This window comes from Parasteatoda tepidariorum, chromosome 10 (genome assembly GCF_043381705.1).
Source record: "Parasteatoda tepidariorum isolate YZ-2023 chromosome 10, CAS_Ptep_4.0, whole genome shotgun sequence".
NCBI classification, from domain to species: Eukaryota; Metazoa; Arthropoda; class Arachnida; order Araneae; family Theridiidae; genus Parasteatoda; species Parasteatoda tepidariorum.
The window spans coordinates 13187426-13204346 of NC_092213.1; the positions used below are offsets into that span (position 1 = coordinate 13187426).

Here is a 16921-nt window from a genome sequence, read left to right on the forward strand (position 1 = left end):
TTATTAAAAATATAGCTGATTAGAAGGATTGGATATGAAGAGATTTTCTTTATATCAGAAGTTTTATGAATAAATAAAAATGTATACCAAAGTTTAAAACAATATTTGTCATTAAAGTTCTTTAATGTGAATCACTTTTGCCGAAATTTGGAATTTTATGAATAAATATTGGTACGTCACCATATCTAATATGAAAACAATCGCACCCCCTCAGCCTAAACAGGCATACGTCAACAACAACTAAAAATATTGAATATAAAGCACTTTTCTTTGCATTCAAATTCATGGATAATACATTTCATGAATAAATAAAGATATATATTCAATTTTAAAATAATATTAATGATTAAAATTATAGAGTAGAAGTTTTCTTAGTTTACATTCGAAGTTTTATGAATAAGCATTTATATGTCACCAAATTTATCACAATATATCTAATAAAAAATATATTGAATATGAAGCATTTTTTATACATCAGAAGTTTTATGAATAAAGAAAGATATGTACTCATTTAAAATAATATTTGATATTAAAGTTCTTGAATGTAGTTTTGAGTAGAATGAAGTTTTTGAGTATGAAGTAACTTTTCAAAATTCGAAGTTTTATAAATATATGAAGATATATATCCAAATTTAAAAACAGTATTTTCATTTAATATATTATATTAAATGTGAAATAATATTTTTCTCCCTCTCACTCTCTCTGTTTGGGTATATATATATATATATATATATATATATATATATATATATATATATATATATATATATATATATATATATATATATATATATATATATATATATATATATATATATATATATATATATATATATATATATATATATATATATATATATATATATATATATATATATATATATATATATATATATATATATATATATATATATATATATATATATATATATATATATATATNTATATATGCAAAAATGTTTTAAAAAAATGTAAAATTTGCTGAGAAAAATGTTTCTCTACATTTCGAATAATATGAATAAATGATTGTTTGAATGTTACATCATGATCTATGTGAAGTTTTATTTTGAGTGATAAAATTTCTACAAATATAAGACAGAGTTTTGGGGCTGATATTATTGTATGAAAAGTCTCCAGAGCTGATGTAGTTGTTCATGTCTGTTTAAGACTTAAATGATGTAACACAGGGGTCCCCAACCCTATGCCCGCGGGCACCATTGCGCCCGTCGAGCGGTCTAGGTGTGCCCGCTGCATGTGCCCAACGATAAAATATTTCAGTTTTCCATTTTCCAATTAAATACTCTGTAAATTTTATGTTATGCAAATGCATACTGAAGTACGCTGGCTCAGTAAAGGCAAAGTACTTGATAGATTTCTACATTTAATTAAAAAAATAAAAAATTATCTTGCAGCCAAAAATCGAACATTTTTAGAACTAAGAGAACCTCTTTGGCTAGCAGATTTGTCTTTCATAACGGACATAATAGAAAAACTAAATAATTTAAACTTGAGGCTGCAGGGAATGTTTGTTTTTAAGACAATGAATATCATAAAATCAAAATATAGATCCCGACTTACAGATGAACACCTTGACGATTGCTTGCGAGCAGGAATTTAATCATATTCTCCCAATTATGAAGCGCTGGCTAGCGAAATGCCATGACGAAGACCATATTGACTGTATTTTATAAATAATTTTAATACCTCGTATGTTTTGAAAGCAATTTAATAATAATTTATTTAACACAAGAATATTAATACTAATTATATTCATTGGTTAAATTAATTTTTTCAATTAAACTTTTTGTGCACTATATGTAGTGTGTATTATTATCTATGTCTACCAATTATAAATTTATCTTGAAAAAATAAATGGTGCCCGCCATTAGACCGATATTCTGGTATTTGCTCTTAGGTACAAAATGGTTGGGGACCCCTGATGTAACACATTCTGATGTTTAACCGCTTGGCTCAGAATGTTTATAAAACATATTTTTCATACTCTTTTTCGTTTTTTTTAACATTAACTTAGGTCAAAATAAGTGAAAAATATTAAATTTAGCATTTTAATAATGAAATACTGCATTAAACTCCGTTATCTTTTTCTGCATTTATTAGTGACGGCTCTATTTAGAATTAACTGGAAATAAAATGTCCCTTTACACAATTTTTTTGGCTTGTTAAATGTCAAATTAGCAGAAATATTTCACCACATTTGTGTGTAACTAAAAATTGGAATATTCCGAGTTCATTTCATTCCATTTTGTAACTTGAAACGTAAATGAGTAGGAAATATAAGAAAACTTTAAGCAATCCTAAACTCAACTTTATCAGAGTCAGGCTCAGAATATAACCAAATGTAACTAAATTTCAAGCTCAATGATTTCCAGATGGAAATTTTTCTCAAACTAGGGAAGAAAATCGTTTTCTTATTAAAGAATTTATATAAGCCATAAGTGCGAAACCTTTTAAAGTCCCTCCATCCAATAAAGATTCTATTTAAAGTATTTCGAATCAAGAAATCGAAAAACGACCCCCTCAAAGATTCCAGTCGAGTTCAAATCGACGTCTTAGAAAGTCAGTTAACCTGAAAGAAATCAGAGAGCTGACAGTTCGAATCAAGAGTCGGGGTGGTCCACGAGCAAATCTTTGGAAAGCAGATTCAGAGATGGTTAAGAGATAGGCATGTCCGAAATAGACTTTTCTGTTCATTTCCTGTTTTCAAGTGTAAAAATATGTTGAATCTGAGGAGTAATTTCTTAATGCTTAGCAGAAGCTGCGATTTTTACGTTTGAATAATTCAATTCAAAGTGTCATTCCCGTTTTTCAGAGATAGTTGTCGTTGTCACGCACGAAGTTGAAGGAAACAGGTATGTGTCAGGAAGCATTGCGAAAGAAACGGACATAAAAGAAAAAATGACTCAGCTATTTTCTTATTATATTCATTTATTATTCATATTATATTCACGATACAGTTATTTAGTTATGGTATTATGTATATCTATATTAACAGCAAAACTTTTTCAATTAATGAAATGATATTTCTGAAAAGGAAGGATCATAATACAGACAGAAACTTTAAGCTCTGACAATAATTAAACCTAAATTTAATTCACAGCGAAAATTCTTGACTAAATTTATAATTAATGTTTATTCCTGAGACTAGATACATCCAAATTCAACAAAAGTTTTCTATGAATACATTTAAAAAACTTCCCAACAAAATGACCGATTTTGGACATTAATGGTGTTAACTAAGAAAAAGTAGCACGGAAATTTTTTTTAACAGTGCCTAAATGTCTAATGAAAACAATATTATAAAGTTTAAATGGAATGGCTACTTAACAATATCCTTAACATATGGTTGCAATAAATAAGTATTATTACTGCGTTGAGAAAAAAAGTATGGGTCAAATTTACCGCGTTTTAGACTGTACATCAAAAAGGGCTTTTTACAGAAACTCTTTGGTACTTGCTTTTGATAAAATCAACAATGATTTTATTACTAGGCATTTTGGTAGTAAATTTGGTTAAATTTGGTAATTTTGTTATGACGCCTTACAACATGGAATAAAAACCATCTTTTCTGTTCTGTAAGTTTTGTATTTTTACTAAATGTGTGGTAATCAGAACTATAATTTTAAAGACCAAATTTCAGGTAAGCCGTTCCCATACGAACGAAAACAATCACCAAATGAATTGTTTAATTAAAGGCTTTATAGTTTGATTTTATTACCAGAATTATTTCCCCCCCCCCTACAGAAATATGATTGTCGTTGAAGTACGGTAATTTCACCAGAATTTTTTCTCCGCGTGTGGGAAAGATTATTCCTTACATAATATTTGTACGACCCCAAAAGAAGAAGAAATAGTTTTAGAAGTTATGAATTTAAAGTTGAATACTTTTAATTTTATGCAGTGTGATACCTGCAAGTGATGTAGTGTGAGTATTATGATCCTGATTGGTTGTTGAACCATGACATTTGTTTACGTTAGCAATTGTTCTTTCAATTCTATTTCAAGCAAGCCTAACCCTTTAAGTATCAATTCTTTTTAAGTGACAGAGTCTGTATTTTTTTTCCTCAAAAAATTTCAATTTTTTCACTATATATTTTTTATTTAACACAAAGACAGACACGAAGGCATGTAGAACATAAACAAACTAATTATGCATCGAAGTTGCCAGGTACACAAAACAGAAATTATATCACGGTTACAATAAAATACAAAAATAAGTAATAAATCTAAGTTAAGTAAAAGACGTAGATGAGAAACGTAGATGTAGACGGCGCTGTACTCAACTAACTTCAGGTACATTAAAATTCTAAGTTATATGGAGAAACTTTGCACAACTTTTACCAGCCATTTTCCTTATAAACATTCAGTTCTCCCTGACGTCATTGGTCACATGTGTGGGTATGCATGATCTTCTTCTTGAAGTGCAAGTACCCAATTGTTGAAAAAGTACAATGTTTTTATTATTAATATTTTTGTAAACAAAGTTTGGTTGTGTAATTAGGAATAAAGAGCTTAGTGAGCACTAAGTATGAAAGGAAAGGTTGTAGTGAAGCTGATCAATATGGCTTGATTAACAGAGATTGTTAAGAGACCAATTAAAAGACTCATGAGAACCTCTACTGCTAAAAAAAAACAGCATTGGTCTTCTTGAAACAGTATTGTTCTTCGTAATTTCAGCTATATATTTAAATATTAATAACATTTCTGTTTTAAAACAATGTAATACCACTATATAGTCTAGTTTTTGCGCTAAATCTTCAACCAACAATCAATAAAAGTGGCGTTGATCAAAAAATGGCAGTTAATTAAATGAATCAGATGATCGTTTTGATATTATAATAAATGTTACTGAATTAGCACTATTTATTGTACTAATAATTAAATTTTATTCAACTTTTTTTTTAAACACGTTTAACTTCAAATTCAAAATGATTATCCTTAAAAATAATTTGATTATCAGTGCATTCAAAACGTTTATTTTATGTTTTTTTTTTCAAAAATTATTATCAAAATGTAAGAAAAGCGATTACCACTTAAATGGTAAAAGTATATCTATAGAAATAAAATTATACTGTGCTCAAAATGTATCCATTATTTTCGAACGTGTCTATTTTCCAATTCAAAAATGTGACCATTAGTGCTTCTTACACGTTTAATTTATTTAAAATAACCATTGAAATATTATCATTGCACAGTAAAAAATTCAGGATTAAATTCCGGTATAAGGTACCAAGACTTTGGGTGCAGCATTCCAAAAATCCTTTTAACTATAAAATCTATTTTTATTATAAAATATTAAACCGTACTTTTCACAGTAGTATTTATTTAATTAGAGTGAGTTAGCAATTTTATGGAAATTGTAATTCAAAGTTCAAGTAATTATCATTTTATGCAAGCCCCTTTTGTTAAGATGTAAATCGAAACGAAATAAGTAATTGTCTAGATTTTAAAAATAATCAACTGCACTGAGACAAATTACGGATCAATCTGCCGTAAAAAATACTGGTACTTTGAGTGCAGTGTACATAAAATCCATTTTATCGTAAAATCCGTGCCGTTATACTGTAATTTTTATTGTTATATTTATTTAATTATCAAGAGTCAGTGGTTTTACAGTAAATGTTATTGTAAAAATTACGGTCTATCAGTTTTTTCATTCCGTTACCATTTATCGTAAAATCCGTACCTTTATGCAGTAATTTTTACTGTAATATTTATTTAATTACAAAGATTCAGTGGATTTACATTAAATGTTATGGTGAAATTTACGGTCTATCATTTTTTTTTTTATTCCGTAACCGTTTATCACCGCTTATATTATAGTGAAATCCGTACCTTTATACAGTAATTTTCACTGTAATACTTATTTAATTACAAAGACTCAGTGGTTTTACCGTAAATGCTATTATAAAAATTACAATATATCAGTTTCTTCGTTCCGTATCCTTTTATCGTGAAATTCGTACTATTATGCAGTAATTTTCACTGTAATATTTATTTAATTACGAAGATTTAGTGGTTAAGATTCCTAAAGATTCAGTAATGTTAAGTAATGTTTACAAAGATTAAGTAAATGTTAGTGTAAAAATTACGGTGTATTAGTTTTTTCGTCCCGTAACATACTCCGGTAAACATGGATTTCAGAGTAAAATGTACTGGTATCCTGAGTTTGGCACTTTTAACTGTAATTTGACCCGAAATTTTTTACAGTGCAGCTGTACTGCCCAAAAAGTAAATCTACTAGAAGTAGAATTTCTGTATTCAAATTACATACATTACTTTCGAACAAGTTATAATTCAAAATCAAAATATGATCATCATAGCATTTTATGCGTTTAATTTTGATAATTATCAAAATGAAATAAGCAACGCTAACTACAACAAAAGGTTCATCCATGAGAAATAAAACTACCGTATCCCAATTCTATCCATCACTTTCGAATATGTTTATTTTCCGATTCAAACTGATCACCATCAAAGTGTGATCATCAGGGCATTCTACTCAGAAGTTGGTGAGATATTTATCAGGAAAGGTCAAGTCACATCCCCAATGCCACTAGAAGTTGATCGTTATTCTTGTTCTATAGGGATTGGACACATGCCTTTTTCCCGCCTGTCAAACTTCATCAACCAAACGAAGTGGTGGGGATAGTCTGAATAAAAAGGAGGGGTACACGGGGGCCATTCTTCCAAAACACATTCTCCCCCATGCAATTGTTATCCCCGATATGGGTGAATTAGGACGCGGTTTTCGACAGGGATTTTGTGGGCACCCCACTTTGTGCCTCGTCGCCATCGACCAATGCACAAATTACGCTATTTGAAGGCAATGAACGATTCACATCGAATCAGTTAGCTTCACTGGTTTATATCAAACCCCAAACAGAATGAAGAGAAATTGTTGAAGGTGTGATGCGTTCATTGGTTTACATTGATTGTAATTGCATTTTGCGTTAGTTGTATTATATTAGTGGATGAAGTTTATAAGTACTATTTTAGTAAGCATAGCATGAATTGCACAAATTCAATTAATTTCAGGGAGTCATCTAAATTAAGGTAAAAGTTGTAGCATGTAAATTTTCAAGCTCTAACTGAATATGTACATTTCAGAAAGAAAAAAATATTGAAATTTAACAGCTCTTAAGACTGAAAATAATATATTTGTGACTGAAGATAAATACAAAGGAGGAAAAAAAATACGTTTGCTCAATTGGAGCAAAAAATTATCCAAATATTTTTTTATTTTTTTTTTTGTTAAAATTTTTAAGAAATTGCGTGCAAAAGCTAACATGTGTATGTTATTGTTAAAGTCCGGCATTCGGTAACTGTCAACGTTCTCCAATGAATGTTCGAAATCCTGTCAATAATATCGTTATTTTATCTACTATAACAGAAAATATTAACATTCAACAGTGAATGTTGACATTAAACAAGTATTTGTTTCATCATGTACATGTTCCCGTGAAAGGATCAAAGTTAACACAGCGAAACTCAATAAATTTCGCATTTCACCGGTGAATGTCGACATTCACTCAGTCGTTTTGGTGAATTTGGTTAAAGTTATTATTTTGATCTTACAGCAAAAATTGCGGACATTAATCAGTGAATGTTGATTATAAACAAACGTGTTAAAAGTACAAGTTAGCATGAAAATATCGAAGTTGGCGTGTGTATGTTACAGTGCAAGTTCAAATTCTTACACTGTCAAACACTTTCTCCAGTTATTGTCGACATTCACATTGTAGCTTAGATGAATCTCCGAAATTTAGTCACTAATATCATTATTTCATTCCTAAATGTCGACATTCAGCAAAATGTTGAATAGAAAACAGTTCGCTCGCATTACCGTCTTCGGAAAAACCTTTCATCAGTGCATGCCGAACGTCGACATTTGCTGGTGTAAGAGAGAAATAAAGAAATTTAATAAACATTTTCGAACATTCACCGAAGTGACTATGAAAATGTCGACATTCACCCGATCTTGTTGACTTTCGCCATTTTTATACTTACACAGAAAGATATTTCAATCAAAAATACACACTATAGTCAGAAATTATTTCGCAAAGAATAATCATTTGATTCTACGGTAGAAAAATATTTTCAGGGGGAAAAAATGGCCACCAATTACAATTGATAAAACATAGTTATTAAATTACAAAATTACAAATAAAGGAAGTGGATAGAAACAAAGTTAGTCTTTCAACCATTTTTATGCGAGCGCATAAAGCTATTTTCTGTACTGCTCATTGTAGTTGTTACACAAATAATTCCTATTCTTTCCTTTCATCACAGAAACAATTCAACTCTAAACAGATCTAAAGCAAATCAATTCATAAACATACAGCGCCATCTATTGCTAACGACGCAAACCAAATGAGTTAAAACTCAATTGCGGGAAAATAGCCTTGATGGTGTGAGTCGTTGAAAATCCCATGGGGGAAGATGGCGGTGATTTGTCGGCGGTGGTTCCGCACCGTTAGCCCTTCGTTAGCTTCTTATTAGTCCTTATGATTGAATGATGCTCCGCAGCGATTGGGATTTGAGCCATGTGCACTGGATTAGCGCGGGATGGTTGTCACACTGCCCGGGGTTGTATTCCTTCGTTTTATCGTTTTGTAGTTAGTAGCCGCCAAGTCCAAACACTTCATTAATTAGAGACGAATTTAATAACTTTTCATTTGTGTTAAATAATAACATAAATGGATTGCTTGGAAGTTGTAGAAGTTAGAATAATTTGGTTGGGACTGGCCACACTCATTAAAGAATTGTCGAATGGCTAAATTATATGTTGCTTGAATATTGTGGAAAATAATTTTAAATATACTGATTCGTTTGCTAAGACTGTTTTCGGGATTAAATGATTATTTTACACGAATAGCAAATATTGAGTCCATGTATTAACAGAAGTTAAGTTTTGGGATAAGACTTAGATAATGTATTTAATATGTTGAAGGTAAACTGTTCCAATTTTTATTTATAAATATGCGAGAACTTGTGGGTAAAATTCACAGAAGAAATATACCCATGTACTTATTAATTAAATGGGAATTTCGCGAAAAAGGATTTAATAAGAGATTTTAAATGATTTTAAAGCATGTTTTAAGAGTAATTGATACTTTTAAACACGTAACGAAATTTGAATTTGTGATTAAGTTTATTCATTTAATACGTCGAAGGAAATTAATTAAATTTTAATTTTTTAGAAAATGTGAGAACTTATAAGTAAAACTTCAAAAAAAAAATTTTTTTTTTCCTTTGTGCTTCATGAGGCCTGACATAAATTAATTCATAACTGCTTTTACTTTCATTTCCTAGATTATTTTTTTGTGTCAAGTGGAATATTGTGTCCAGCATTTTGTACTGTAAGAAAATTTGAAGCGCTTAGAACTATAATACTATATGACTTGCTGAAGTCAAACAATGGTACAATTTACAGCCCTGTTTAGGTTAAAGCACAATTGTACAATATTATGGTTCAACGCTGAATAGATTTTTCATAAAAATGGAATGAGTCAATCAAGATTCAGNGTGTTTAGCAATTACGGAATCTGTGTTGGTTCAAAAATTTAAATAATTTAAACCAGCATAGTCTTCAAAATAAATAAATGCGTATTGATTTTTCTTGAAAATTAGCTGAAATTCTTTCTCTTTTTAGATCTAGACTTCATATTTCGGTTTTTATTTAGTATTTATTTGGTTCAGTTAGCAACTAAATTCTCCACTTTTTCTTTTAACATTCTGCTTATCATTAATGGTTTCTTGTGTTTGTCTTAAATCATTCGAAACAGGTTGTTTAGCAATTCCAGAATCTGTTTTTCGAGTCAATTTATGTTAATTTTAAAATCATAAGTCAAGTTTAAAAAAGAATGAACATTTTTGATATCTTCTTTTTGCTTTTAAACAAAAGTTCCAAGGCCGCAAAAGCTGCTCATGTAATTTGTGCTGCGTAGGGAGAGAGAATCATAAATAGAAGAACCACGCGTGAAGTTTGAAAGTGGTCATTTTGACCTCAAAGATGCTCCTCGCACACTTTAAAGTTTTGAAAAATTAAAAATGATGGGAACTGTGCAATTATTTGGATTAATTTCTCCGCAAGACGTTGCACAACAAAATTTTGAAAGAAAAAAAAGAAGAAAAAAAAGAAGAAGAAAAAGAAAAGTGAGACCAACAACTTTATTTCCTCTTTCCCTTTCGCGTATCTATTTTAAAGCTAAAATACTCAATAAGGACCTAAATTTACCATTCAAAACCAAGAATGGGCCCCTTTATGGGAATCTCTATAAACCGAATCCTATTATACAATCGTATCCCCTTCTACAATTTCCATTCATTGAATCCGGATGTTTGATAGTCCAACTGTAGCCTCCACACTCTTTCTACAATCCGTGTTGGGAGTTTTGCAAGGATTTTCATCAGTTTCAACTTTTACACGGCGTCAAACAATGACAGGAGGAGAGAGCCCACTTCACAACATATGGGTCCCTATTCACATCTATTGGCGACGGAATCAGAAGGCAGGCTTTTTGTGAATGCCCCTTCTACAAATATTATCTTGATCGGCTATTGGTTGGATGGCTTAATCTTCCCAAATTTTTTAGACATTGATTTTTATTCATTGTCGCTTTGGGGATTGAGGAGGGGGGGAAGGCCGGTTCCGGATTTGATTCGATGAAAAATAAATTGGGTGCCCATTGACGATGTTTATCCCTTGATCGAAGAGATTTACCAACGAATTTTCAATGGGGATTGTGATTTGGGGGGTGGTGAATAGGATTCGGGAGCTTATTATCGTTATTTTTCACACCAATGCTAGTATTGCGTTGGGGTTAAGTTGGTTTGTTAATGCAAATTTGGAGTAAAATGGAAGCATCGGGCTTCATTGTTGCAGCTGCTAGGGTTGGAAAATAAAATTGCAATAAAATATGTACAAAAGAAGTGCATAGTTGTGTGGGGTTAGAAATTTATTCATGGTTATAATAATGCTAAGCAAATTATAATGACTTGAGCTATGCATTTTCGTATTTTCGTTCAATAAATTGGATTCGTCTCTATATTATTTTACGAAGTTTTAATCCTGAAATTTAGTTACGTACATTTATTTAAACTAAGTAAACATAGCCTTTCACATAGCTTACTTATAATGCAAAGATTAAACTCAGCTAAAAATTTAACCCTTTATTTAACCCCCAATTAAGACCCCTTTTTTTTTCAAAACAAAATATTTAATTTTTTCAAAATTCTGTGTTAATTTTCAGTTTAGTAAATCTAATTTATTTTAAAAACATCACTTTTCTTTTCTTTCTCTATTAGAAAAAAAAAATGTATCAAAATGCTAAAATTCCCGAATTTATTTATTTATCTATTTTTTTGAATTCAGGTTTTTCTTTCCTCAATATTTTGTAATTTTTAAAGTAAAACGGCTTAATCACAAAACAAAAAATTTTCTTAAAATTTCTGGAAGATAAAAAGTAACATTGAAGGCAGCCACAACAAACATACATGGAGACAATTATAGACGATATCAGAACGCGCCAACATTGGAGTTTTCGGAAACGAAAATATTTAACATATAGTCGGATCTCTATTTAACGAAATCGCTAAATCCTGATAAGTTCGTTAGATGAAAAATTCGTTAAATAGAAAATCATCTTTTGAAATACTTAAACAACGCTAAATAGGTTTTAAATTCATAAGCACTAGACATAATTAAAAAAAATTGATAAATCTTTATCTTGTAAACTAGTGTCTACTATTTATTTCATAAATCTTAACCATAAAAGAAATCAGCATGGAAAGCAAGAATAGAGCAAAACAGTATCCAGTGTTACACCATCATGCTACATACATTTTCAACTAAAAAAAAGCTAAATTTATGTATTAAGTTATAACTGCATTTATTATAAAAGTCATTTTAATCATACATTACCACATGCTTTCTTAAGTTTATTTGCTACAGACAAAATCTGTTTTTGTCTAAGTTTTTCGTTTGAAATGCAAACAAATAGGGAAAGGAATTTTATTGCTTTCTCCAAAAGTTAAGTGGCTCAGAAAATCAATTCAATGTCACTTCCCCCGTAAAATGCGTTAACAAGTTTGAAATGTTCTGAAATATTTTAGGAGATAGGGAAAGTGTATCTGTAAGAAAAGTTCGTTAAATAGAAAGATAGTATAGATAGTATTGAAACCAAAAGTCCTTTTTCTCACCATAGTTTTTATAGTTTGAGATAAAAATAGTATTGAAACCAAAAGTCCTTTTTCTCACCATTGCTTTTACAGTTTGAGATAAAAATAGTATTGAAACCAAATGTCCATTTTCTCACCATAACTCTTATAGTTTGAGATAAAAATAGTATTGAAACCAAAAGTCCTTTTTGCACCATAGTTTTTGCAGTTTGAGATCAAAATAGTATTGTAATCAAATGTCCTTTTTCTCACCATAGTTTTTACAGTTTGAGATAAAAATAGTATTGAAACCAAATGTCCATTTTCTCACCATAACTCTTATAGTTTGAGATAAAAATAGTATTGAAACCAAAAGTCCTTTTTGCACCATAGTTTTTGCAGTTTGAGATCAAAATAGTATTGTAATCAAATGTCCTTTTTCTCACCATAGTTTTTACAGTTTGAGATAAAAATAGTATTGAAACCAAATGTCCATTTTCTCACCATAACTCTTATAGTTTGAGATAAAAATAGTATTGAAACCAAAAGTCCTTTTTGCACCATAGTTTTTGCAGTTTGAGATCAAAATAGTATTGTAATCAAATGTCCTTTTTCTCACCATAGTTTTTACAGTTTGAGATAAAAATAGTATTGAAACCAAATGTCCATTTTCTCACCATAACTCTTATAGTTTGAGATAAAAATAGTATTGAAACCAAAAGTCCTTTTTGCACCATAGTTTTTGCAGTTTGAGATCAAAATAGTATTGTAATCAAATGTCCTTTTTCTCACCATAGTTTTTACAGTTTGAGATAAAAATAGTATTGAAACCAAATGTCCATTTTCTCACCATAACTCTTATAGTTTGAGATAAAAATAGTATTGAAACCAAAAGTCCTTTTTGCACCATAGTTTTTGCAGTTTGAGATCAAAATAGTATTGTAATCAAATGTCCTTTTTCTCACCATAGTTTTTACAGTTTGAGATAAAAATAGTATTGAAACCAAATGTCCATTTTCTCACCATAACTCTTATAGTTTGAGATAAAAATAGTATTGAAACCAAAAGTCCTTTTTGCACCATAGTTTTTGCAGTTTGAGATCAAAATAGTATTGTAATCAAATGTCCTTTTTCTCACCATAGTTTTTACAGTTTGAGATAAAAATAGTATTGAAACCAAATGTCCATTTTCTCACCATAACTCTTATAGTTTGAGATAAAAATAGTATTGAAACCAAAAGTCCTTTTTGCACCATAGTTTTTGCAGTTTGAGATCAAAATAGTATTGTAATCAAATGTCCTTTTTCTCACCATAGTTTTTACAGTTTGAGATAAAAATAGTATTGAAACCAAATGTCCATTTTCTCACCATAACTCTTATAGTTTGAGATAAAAATAGTATTGAAACCAAAAGTCCTTTTTGCACCATAGTTTTTGCAGTTTGAGATCAAAATAGTATTGTAATCAAATGTCCTTTTTCTCACCATAGTTTTTACAGTTTGAGATAAAAATAGTATTGAAACCAAATGTCCATTTTCTCACCATAACTCTTATAGTTTGAGATAAAAATAGTATTNAGGAAAGAAGATAAATAGTATCTCGTCAGATCGGTTCGTTCAATTTTATAAAGGATTCTTAAATTATATGTAAAGGGTAGTTGTTACTAAACACCGTGTATGAAACTTTAACTGACAACACATTAGTTTACTGACTAATGTGTTGTGAGTTAAACTTGATTATAACATAACACTTTAACGTTAAAGAGTAAATTAAGAATTATTAATTAACCAAAATTAATTATATTTGAAGCTTTTTGTTGAATTGTGAATTTCATATTTAAATATTTTGTTTCAGGTGAAAGTTTGGTTTCAAAATAGACGGACGAAACACAAACGACAGAAGCAGGAAGAAGAACAAAGTACTCGCCAATCTGATCACAAATCCTCGTCTTCAAATGCATCCAGTGAATCGAAGAATCATCATCCTCACACCGGTGGCCATGAATATTCTAACAAACATGCATGGCAAAATGGCGATGAAATGCCATCTTCTCCTTTGTCTGATGACGGCTCAATGGTTGAGATTGAGAGTGGGCCAGAATCACCAGAAATGACGGCACTACCAACATGAACTTCTACATGATAATGCAGTTGCACACTCATATCCTTGTATAAAAAAGAGACAATGATACTATATGGTGAAATATTTGATTCGCGGTGCGAAATTTCCCGGTCGAGGACATAGTTTATTGATTTGGGGAGAAAAAAAATATTTATTGTACTTCATTTGTTTCATTGAGTAAGAAATTGCTGCGAAGTATCGTTTTCAAGTTCGGATCTGATTAAAGCCCAGCTAATCCAGGGTTTTAGATCCAGGACCAAGGAAATGAAATCAAGTGAAAATCCATGATGGATAAATAACATACTACATGATTACCTTAAATTCAAAATTAAAAGATTTCAGAATTATTTTTGAAGTTTGCGAAAGCATTAAAAAAAATTTCAGAAATATTTTTCAATTTTGTTGAAGCAGTAAAATGAATTTCGAAAATATTTTACAAGTTTGCACAAACACAAAAATTTGCTTTTACAAAAGTGTTGCAAGTTATCTGAAACACTAATATGAATTTCAAAAATATTTTTTCACTATTAAAGTGAATTCCAGAAACATTTTAAAAGTTTGCTCATCCACTAAAGTCTTTTTCAGAAATGTTTTGCAAGTTTGTTCATACATTAAAGTGAATTCCAACAATATTTCACAATTTCGCTCAAAAACTTAAATGAATTTAATGTATTTCAGAAATAACTTGCTAGTTTGCTCAAGCACTAAAAGGAATTTTAGAAATATTTTGCAAATTTGCTTGAACACTAGAAGATGTTTCAAAAATATTTTGCAGCCTTGCACAAACACTGAAGTAAAATATTAGGCAAAAAAAATGGGCTTTAAAGATAGTTTAGAATAATATTGTTATTCTTTGTCACACAGCTGATTTCTTTTACACTGATGCTAAGACAAAAGGAAAATATCGAACTTGTGGAATAAATATCTCTAAGACTAGAAACGGTTGTGATGCAATTTGTTCTTTATTTAATATAGTTTGCTAAATATTTTGTAACTTTTTTTAGTTACTTCGATAAGATAAATAATATTTATGCACCATACAATTATACATATTTTCTACAGATGTATATTAATAAAATTCTAATAAGGAATTGACTTGTTAAGACTACCTCATAACTTTTAGGCGAAAAAGCAAATTTTATTCTTTATTAACCATCGACAAAATGGGTGCTGTTTTGGGTCTGACGGCGCGCGCATCTTATTTGGACGTCATGGCACTTTTCAACTGTGCTCAAGAGTAATAGTTAACAGTGCACATGCGTCGTCATTGTATGCGTTGCTATAGTGACAGCTGCTGTTTGATAATTTTTTTAGAATTCTTTTTTTTTTTCACTTTTAATTTTGTTAAGTTGGTGAGTTTATTTTTGAGATATGGGACCAGAGAGATCCCATAAATACTTCTTGAGTTGTTTCGTCATTTGAACGATATTTTTGTTTTTATTATTTTAATTAAGAATCAGAAATTCTAACCTACAGATCAAACTGAATCGTTCTCAATTCTAATTCAGGTGAATATCACGAATAAAGAGGGTAAAAAAATTAGACAACAACCATTTTGCAACAAATTTTATTTTTTTTCTGGAAGACGATAAATATCTATGTTATATTACACAAGTCTATATTGGTCGTTCTAATTTAAGCAAAGGTACAGTTTTCTAAACAATAATTTTAACACATTATTTTACTTACACTTGCAGAAAATGCAAATTTTCGGAAAAAGTTCGTAGCAGTTTCTTGCCCTACGATGAAAATAAAAACTGGCATAGAGAAGGGGCTTTCATGAGACAATGAGACTATGCAACTCACAGTGGCAAATAAAAATACAGGAGATTGATGTATAAGCTTTCATAACGTATATGCCACAGAATCCCTCATTTATGACCTGTATAAGTGCAGGATTACGACGTAAATGTAGGAAGACAGTGTACGCTGTTCAGTTAAAGCACTTCAAACAAATTGCCGCGCATTCATATTTTTTTTCCATGTTTCATAAATTATTTATAATTGTGTTGTTTGCGATGAGGTTAAAAAAAATACATTGTATAAAACTTGACACCATCCATTGACATTAATTAAGGATGTAGAAATACAATATTGTAAGTTTTACTCTTTATTTTCAAATTGTTTTCCATGCCAAATAAATATGTAAATTAATTGTATGTGCTTTTTTTCTTATCTTCCTTCAACTTGTGAGACACGAAGCATTTTATTTTAAAATCAACTCAATTTACACTCTTCGAAGTTTCGAATCATTTTATGTCATAATATTGTTCAGAGTTGCAGCATCTTTGATTTGCTGAACCAAGTTGAATCACATTACCGAACTTCATAAAATTATTACACAATATGGTTCAACTTAAACGGTTACCTGATTCGATTTAACACCTTTTTTAAGGTTGAAGCAAGGTCCCGCAGTGGACTGATCGTTAAGACACGGTTTCCAGCAGATCACCGAAGTCAAGCATCACTGACTGCCGTCAGTGTGCGGGTGGGTGACCACTTGGATTAGTCTGCGTAGGGACCGAGGATGTGCGGTATGGGTCCTCGTTAAACTGTTCTTCCGTGAAGTGCTCGACTTCGCGTGTAGATCGTCGGGCTACCGAAGCAGGGCTGCCATCCC

The 16921-nt window shown here is 30.3% G+C and overlaps 1 protein-coding gene across 1 annotated transcript in view; it reads left to right on the forward strand.

Moving 5' to 3' along the window:
* Positions 1 to 16460, forward strand: part of LOC107437265 (homeobox protein EMX2) — a 76198-nt gene extending 59738 nt beyond the window's left edge. Inside the window, exon 3 of the mRNA XM_016049198.3 lies at positions 14035 to 16460. Coding sequence (XP_015904684.2) covers positions 14035 to 14310 — 276 coding nt within the window. The 3' untranslated portion in view covers positions 14311 to 16460. The remainder of the gene's footprint in view (positions 1 to 14034) is intronic.
* Positions 16461 to 16921: the final 461 nt, after the last annotated feature.